The sequence below is a fragment of the Corvus brachyrhynchos genome, unplaced genomic scaffold (genome assembly GCF_000691975.1).
Source record: "Corvus brachyrhynchos isolate BGI_N302 unplaced genomic scaffold, ASM69197v1 scaffold408, whole genome shotgun sequence".
NCBI lineage: Eukaryota > Metazoa > Chordata > Aves > Passeriformes > Corvidae > Corvus > Corvus brachyrhynchos.
Window position 1 is genome coordinate 279,503 of NW_008239759.1, and position 8,581 is coordinate 288,083.

General features: G+C 36.7%; 1 protein-coding gene across 2 annotated transcripts in view; it reads left to right on the plus strand.

Annotated features, from left to right (window-relative positions):
* Positions 1-8,581, plus strand: part of CDC42SE2 (CDC42 small effector 2) — an 81,608-nt gene that overhangs the window by 67,543 nt on the left and 5,484 nt on the right. For both annotated transcript variants that reach the window (XM_017742753.1, XM_008640164.2), the window contains one exon: positions 6,909-7,010. In XM_017742753.1, the coding sequence (XP_017598242.1) occupies positions 6,909-7,010 (102 nt within the window). The remainder of the gene's footprint in view (positions 1-6,908; positions 7,011-8,581) is intronic.

Sequence of the window (8,581 nt, forward strand, 5' to 3'; positions counted from 1 at the left end):
TGTAGTGACTCTACTGGGATTTATTTTGTTTTAGGAAAGTTTGGGATTTGGATTGGTTTAGTATGGAAAGATGTATTAGCACTAGTTTGCCTTGTGTTACAAAAGGTTAGATGATGTGGTTAAAAGTTACTGTATTTCATTATGTTCTAATTACCGTACTGTTACTTAAAAGTCAAGCTTGCGAAGAAGTACCAGAAAGTGAATTGTTTCTTACTGTATTTGATTGTAATGACTGAGCAAGCAGTCAAAATTGACCCTCATGTTGCGGAGACAAGTATAAAAGCTGTGTAACTTTCAACTGTTTATGAATGCACTGTCATCCTTTTGCTTTTAAAAAAGAAAACTTCTGGAGGCAGTAAACGTTAAGTGATTATTCTCTGATGACAGAAACCCATTCTTTATAGAAACCAGCTCTTTATAGCGTACAGCTGGATCATTCAGTTCTCTGCTCCCCAGGGAGAGTTCCCCTGTAGGGAGTTAGCCAGTAGATAATTATTAAGTCTTGAATAAGGCTTCAGAGAGGAATTAAATATTCTTTAGTTAGCATTTGCCAAGATAGATAAGCCTGTTTTATGATAGTATTCATTTAAAGAAAAGGGGAAGAGTTACCTTCTGGTTTAGCAAGGTTGCTGAGCCTGCCAGCCAACAGTATAAGTATTGCTGACTCCATGAAGACAGTCCTAGCAGGTGAATGGGGCCCAGTGAAGCCTCAGATGTTCCTGCCATAACCCATTCAAATGTGGAGTGTTATTCATACCTTGATCTGCACAATCTGCACTCCTTTTAATTTTATTTTTTTAATAGTCTGAAATGAGAAAAGAAGCTGGCACAAGACTGGAAAATTAATCTTGAAAGCTGATGCTTTTAATCTGTATCGGTTGAGATGCCGAAGTACGGTACATAGTTTTGTTTTTTCCTGATTATATATCAAGCCAGAATAATACGTCATGAACAATAATAGTGTCTTGAAGAATAAGGGGAAATTATGACAGATTTGAACAAAAGTTCCTCTTCTACAGATAGTTAAAATGAAAGAGAAGACTTAAAAAAGGAAGGTGTATCACTTGGCATTTTATGTATGGAACACTTCAAGTTGATCTGGATCTGAGTGGAAACATATTGCACGAAATCAGACTAGATAGATCAGATCAGCATGTTACATCCTTTCTAATATATTGTACTGTGCCCTACACTTTTTGGAACACAGATAAATATGGAATGATGGAAAAAATGCCTTGAAATGCATGATATGTTAATATAACTTAAGTAATACAGAAATATGGTGTGTGCAATGTATTTTTATTGCATATGAAATAAGCTATATGTATATGTAGCTATTTGTATAAAACTATATCTATGTATAAAGCTATATATATAAAGCTATATGTATAAAACAGTTGTTAAAAATTCAGCTCATAACATTTGGGTAAATGCTAAAAAGTTGGCGGTAGGAAAGTTGTCTTGTGATAGCTTGATGATATTAATAAGTATTAATTTTTAAAATGTCTTCGATAGAAACATAACTGTGTCTGTGCTAGTTTTAGACAAGAATGATTAAAAAAAGGATTTACTACTTGTGACTTAAATACCAAGTTTTGTTATTCTGAATGTGAGGTGCAAAGATCCAACCCTGCCCCTGATTTGTTGCTCATGTAGACACTAAGGTCAGTGGGTATTCTGTTGCCTGGTTTCTTACAGTTTACTTTACTGAGGTCCTAAGATATAAAAAGCCAGGACAACACAGAGCTGGATATATTTCTGTGTGGAAAAAAGAGTTGGCACTTCTTCTCATTTTGTAAAGTGGAGATAAATTAAATGGGTAGGCAGTAGGTGAAAAGTGCCATATGTGTGACTTTTAATAAAGAAGCATTGTTTTCAGGAATTTCATGTTCAGAATATGACAATAACACATCATCCCCTCTGAATTTCTTCAGTTTCCACCATGTATTGCTTTCTGCTTGGAGTGTAACTGTGAAAACATTCTTCATCTGCACCTGCAATACCACTTTCATTTGAGGGTTGCCTGCTGCAGATAAAATACACACAGACTTGTGTTGTAGGGTTCTTTGCAATGCTGTGTCTCACTTACATTTCACTTAGACTTGGATTTCTGATATGTTTGTAGCATCTATCTCAAAAAAATCTGGTGTAGAACTAGCAGAACATGCTCTTCTTAGGAGCTTAACATATTCCTTTGCTTTTGATACCCAGCAAATGTAGGTTGGCACTTGACTTTGGAATATCTTCATGTGAGATTCTGGTTGACTTCACTCGCAACTTCAACTTGTAGCAGGAAAATAATTGTCAGCCTTCTAAGATCTAAGTGATACCACTTAATTTTTTTTTTATATGTTTGAGACATTGGTGTTATTCTGCATGTCTTACCTTCTTTTTTCTTTGAGAGGACCTCTCATGAAGAGCAGAGAGGGGTGCATGACTATGCAAAGGAGAAAAAATTCCAGAACTTGTCTTGTTCATACAGGCAGAGAGCCTGCCTAATTCAGAAGTGTTGCCATCACTTGTGAAATGGCTTGGAGCTAAAGAAGCGCAGCCCAACCTCTGGACAAAATCTGGAGATAGTGAAAAGGGATCACTTATTTCCTGAAAGCCAAAAATAGAGGGGAGTAAAAAGGAAATTTTGCATACCTCTGGACTCATCAGTGGCAATTGTGTGTTTCAAGAAACAAATTACAGTTTTGAATTCTTGCAATAAGTAGTTTTTAGAACTATGAAAAACAGTGTTTCAGTGAAATTTTTGTGGCTTTGCTGAAGGGCAGGTTGAACACATGATATAATTAGTTTAACTTCTTAGGCGAAAGTTTAAAATGGTTTAAAGTTTCGAGAAACTTGAAGGGTTAAAATATTTTGTGTGATGCAACTATTGGAGGCTTTCTGATTTCTGATCTGGTATTTCAAAGGAAATGCTACCCAGTGTAGGTGCAAAACATCACTTGAAGTTTAAGAATAGAAAAGAACAATTTTTACTTCATTTCTATGGTAACTGAAATGTGATCCAGTTTCATTGCATCTAGTACACATTCAAAGCAAGGCTTCTTAGATGGGTCTTCAGACTACTTCGTTCCTCTCAGACGTTTAACACACAGACCTGCATCTCTTCTGCTTCAGTTTCAAGATCAGTTTTGCTTTTCATGGTGTGAAGATTGCCTGGTATGTGCTTTGCAATCCAAATTCTGCAGCTTTTTGTCAAGGGAACAAACTAAGTAAAGCCATTAAGTGATGGCAGTTCATGTTCCACTTCCAGGATCCTTTTACAGGTCTTTTCCTCTCGTCTCATCTTTGTTGTGCTCCTTGTCACCCCTTGCTCTCTTAGTAAAAAGGGAAATGCTTTGGGACAAGGCAAAGGGGAAAAAAATACTTCAATACAGATTTTAAACTTCTTTGTCCATTGGTACCAAATGTTTTAGTAACTTGACCTAAACTATCAAGAAAGATAACAGTCAAGTTAGCTAATCATAATATGAACCTTCTTCTATTTCCCTCCTGCTAGGAAAAAAATCCACAAGGAATGCAGATACAGGACACAGGACTCATTGTAGTTAGGCTGACCAAGTTGGGGCATGTATTTGTTCTGTCAGAAACATCTTGAAAACAAAGCTTTAGGTGGTACAAATAATCGTGTGTGTGTTTATGTAGAAGTTCTTTGCACTAGAGTCATAAATATTCATATATTTTATAGATGACCTTTGTAGTCACATCGCATTACTACTCATTACTAGGTTGGTAGTGTGTAAATATATTCTAAGGGTAGTTATTTATGGTGTGGTATCAAGCAGTTTGAGGTATGGGTGAAGCCTAGTGGGATTAAATTTTGCTGATCCCTGTCAGCATTTTTTATTTCTTTTTAACATGAAGTATTTTATATGTCTTCCCCTCCTGAAAGTCATCGTGATTATCTCAGCTGATCAGCCACAGCTTGTGTGGCCGTGGAGAAGACAGGGGCGACTTCCCAAGCACAATGCTTTTAACTCCCAGAACACAACCAAAATCAGTCCTTCACCACAACAAATCAGTCACGCAAGAAGGCTTGTGAGCTGCACTAGGAGAGAGCATGGAAAGCTGAAGATGATAGAGGGAAATGAGTAGAACTGTACATTTAATTTCTTCCCAAGCAGGAAATGAATGTGCTGCTTCTCAGCTTCTTTCAAGTTAAATTTACTGAAGAATCAATCTTGTGTGTTAATTCTCACTGTTTATAAAACAGTGGTATTGTGTGTGTATTCTTACAGGCCCCAGAAAATACAACTACAAAACAAAATCCGGGCAAAGCTGATATTTATGGTGTCCTCTGCAAAAGCTTTTTAATCTTTCCAGGCATGTTCCCCTACTACTTTCTCACCTGTTACATTCCTTATAAAGAGGTGATTTTTTACAGTGCTCCCCATGTCCCTTTACACCCTCTAATTGGTCATTTACATTCTGGCTGAGGCTGTGTCTACAGGAACAGTACATTCTAGTAGGAGCAGCTATGTAGGAGAGCAGAACAGTTGCTGTTGGGGAGCCATGATGTGCATTAGATGTCTTGTGATCTGCTCCAGCCTGGCTCACCCTTTTCATTGGTCTCAAGGTCTGCTAGCAATGGGAGGGAATCAGTTAGTCTTCCAGTTCAGCTTCATCCAAAAAAAAGTCTGATTTGTACGCTCCAAGATTAGTCTGAAATTAAAATTGAATCATGGTAAGTGGGAACTGTTAAAGTTGGTTCAAAAGCATTCTCAGGATGCAAGCTAAAACAGTAATGTAAATGCAAGCTGGGTGCTCCTGCAGAAAAAAAAAGGCAAATCAATTTTTGATTTGCTTTCACAGTGAACTGGTTTGTGGTCTTAATATAGCATAGCATTTATATACTGTTCCATAGCCCATGGAGCTCACGTCACTGGGCACATGTCGGGGAAAACAGGCTGATGGCCTCTGATGAGGAACTCAGTTAAGATAAGGGACATAGTCTGATGGCAGTGCAGTTTAACTAGTGGTTACTGGTTGACTAGCTGATGATTAGTGGAGAATCACTTACAGTCATTCACAAGATCCAGCACTCTGTTACTGGCATGCCAGTGATCTTAGCAACAAGTTAAGGAGTAAAATAAGTTGCATGAAAAAAGTTTAATTGTCTGCAAAATTCATAAACAAGAAAAGAAAGATCTAAAGTCTTCGGGTTTGTCTACATCTTCTCTGCATCGAAACTCTACTAAAATGAAGATGGATCATGGATGTATTGTTTAGGTATATAAATTTGGCTGCTATTTTTTAAAAAGGGGGAGAGGGGCAACTGCTGCAGACATGAAACAATTTTGAGTGTTTTAATTAGAGCAGTGTGTTTTCATACAGCTGTCTAGATCATCTTTCTGTGTCAACATCACAGCATATTACAGTACTAGGTGGTGGAAATGCAACTTTTTTTACAGCCGGACTATTTTATTTGATTGATTTTGTCAAGTTCATTGGAATTAGAGAATTCACTAGTAGTTTTAGCATAGATCAGATAATTGTATTTAGCTGTTTCTACAGAATTTTATGTGTTCCTCCTCATCCCAGCTATTCATAGCATGCAAGAAGGTACTGAAACCTACTGAAATCTGGTTTTTGTAATAGGGAAAAGGTGCAAGACAGGATTAAATGTGTTTTGTACTTGCTGGCTAAACCCTGTGATGTATTCTCGTAGTTGTGGGCTCTGATTCATAAAGATTTCATCTGTAGCTATTGGAATAGTAGCTACCCCACTTGAGGCATGTACCTTCGTGTCTTGAGTCTGTGTGGTCTTACAGTCTCATGGGCAATTAGAAATAGATCATTAAAAACGAGACTTAAGTGGACTTTAAGGTAATGGGAAGGTTTCACTTGAGCTCAAGTAGTTTGTTAGCTGTTAAACTCTACTTTGTACAATATGCCTTAAACTGAGAGGCTGATACTGTGTTTTGTGGCTTTTTTTTTCCCCAAGTACAGGCATTTTTCAGAGTATGGGCATACAGTGACTACACACTGCATGAATTGCTCTGTGTAAGCTCCCTGGCTCTGGCCTAAGAAATGAGGAGAGGCTTTTATTTTTTTTCGTCCTTTAGATGCAACGCTCAGCTGGAGGCAGGCAACCAAAGCAGCTTCAATTAGAGAAGGTCTTTACTGCCTCTAATGTTTTTGATTGCATGTTATTAGATTGCTGAAAACTGAAGCTGTGGCTGTGAAAATTGGGAAGCAGCAGTTAGGCAATTCTTGCTTTCTGTCGCACGGGATAGGAATCAGAAGAGTCCTTAAGCTGGCATTTTGTCTTACTACTCCGCTGCACCCCTTCAGCTCACAGTCGAGAATCATGCAGACTGGAATTTATCTTGAGTTCGTGGGTTCAGAGTTCGGTAAAGATACGTCTGTGTCTAACCCTGATCAAACTCAAGGCACTGTTCTGGACATAGCCATGAAGTGTATTACAAATAGTGACATCAGGGCATGCAGAGCAGAAATTTCCTAAGTTAGTGGTTTCATAGACTATTCTAACATGCTTTGATCCTTAATTCTTGTTTTGAATGACTAAGCCTCAAATATGATCTGTCCCACCATGATTTAAATACAAATACAGGTAGAAGTTACTGTATGAAACATTGCAAATACCAGTTAATAAATGTGGAATTCAGTAAGGTTATTTACAAATGTTCTGTTGGCATAAATGTTAGGAGTGGTATCCATGCTTGTCTGCTACACATCCTCTTAAGTAAAAACTACAGTAATACTAGTGTCTTGGGTTAACCTCAGAATTTGGTCTCTGTTTTTTGAGTCTTTTGAAAGATCTTATATGCAAATATAGGATATGCAATATCCTATAGATGGTTAAGTTCTACATTTATGGCACATATTGGTTTTGCCTTTTCAATGAATCTCAGATGTTTTCTTTGCCTTCCTTTCAGAAAAGACGACGGCGGATTGATCGAAGCATGATTGGGGAGCCGACAAACTTCGTTCACACAGCTCATGTAGGATCAGGAGACCTCTTCAGTGGAATGAATTCAGTAAGCATGAGTGGATGAACATAATTTCATACTAGACAGAATACAGGAACACTGTATATGTATATTGTAGCTGAAGCAATGAGTCTTTCAACTATAAGAATGAATCTGAGGAATGACCTGATAGCATTTTAATTCCAAGTCCTAAACACTTGCATACAAGAATATGGAATATAATTGTTTTAATTCCTGTATTTACTGATAAAGCATTTTAGATGCTCTATAAATGATACAGAATACTTGTTAAATTAAAAAATCACTCTGATTACATGTATGAACCAAAATAGATGTATACTTGAAAATATACTCAGGTTTTATGTAGAAAACTCCAAGTGCATTATAGTTGACTAGATTTCTTCCCTTAAATGCCTCAAGCTGTTCTAAATATAATTTATGTAAAACTCTTAACTTACCTCAGTTTATGGTGCACACAAATTTATTTTTGGGTGTTGTTGCTGAGCTTTTTGTATATTCTGTAGCCCTGTTTGCAGTGTGAATTATTTCCAGAGCAAGCAGTGTCACAGGTAAGGTTTTGTGGCTTCCTGTAGAAGATAGGAACAATAAATATTTTTATCTCTCTGAAAGTGAAAAACAGAGGCTAAGATAGATAATGAAAAAGAGCTTATGGAAATAGAGCTTCAAATACAGCTTCAAATTTCTGTGAAATGTCAATCTGTTTCTAAGGTCAATAATACAAAATATAGAAAATGGTTGTATGCATATTAAAAAATACTTCTTGACTTCAATAATCATCTTTAAAGGAAATCATATTTGGAGATTACAAATACTTGTTGAGAAAGAGCAAAAATCTCTGTTAGAGGTATCAGAGCTAAATAGAAATAGAATCAGAGCTAAAAAAGACAGTTTTAATGTAGGGAAGGGAGGTTGTTCGTAGTTTCAACTAGTTTAAGTTGGTCTTATTGAGATCAGACAAAAACTTCAGTAACTCAGCGTGTAAAGGGGAAGGACACAGCTAGAAAATTTGACATCAAAAAATACACTACATTTTCCCAGAAACAACATGGTAGTCTGGAAATTATTTGTACTGAAAGCTCTGTAAGCAAGTTAAATGGCTAGACACAGATTCAACTTGATAAAATCTAGTTAATGCCAGTTACTTATTTAATGTGATATAGTACATTAATATTTACAGCCAGTGTAAATTGAAATAATAAACTGATAATAATGTGAGCAGCTTGTTTGATTTTTTTTTTTTTTTTTTTTTTTTTTTTTTTGAAGTACAGCTTTTGCTTTTTAAATATTTGTAGTTTCTCCTGTGGGAAGCTTCCTCATTCTCACAGCTGAGCTGCCTCATGAGAGGTTTGTGTAGGTAGCCTGAAGCTTTATTTTTTTCACTTTCCGCCTGTTTGCCCTCACCTTTGTCTTGCATAGTACCCAATTTATCTCCAGATAGCAGATAATCATTATTGTCTCTCTACATAAACTTTTTCATTTTGAATGCTTGTAAGTAGCTCTTTCTGTCTTTGTTGTTGGTGGTGTTGTTTGGATAACGTGCTGCATCAGTGACCAGAGAAATTCTTCTGATCCTAGATAGAAAGTGTATGTATGTAAAA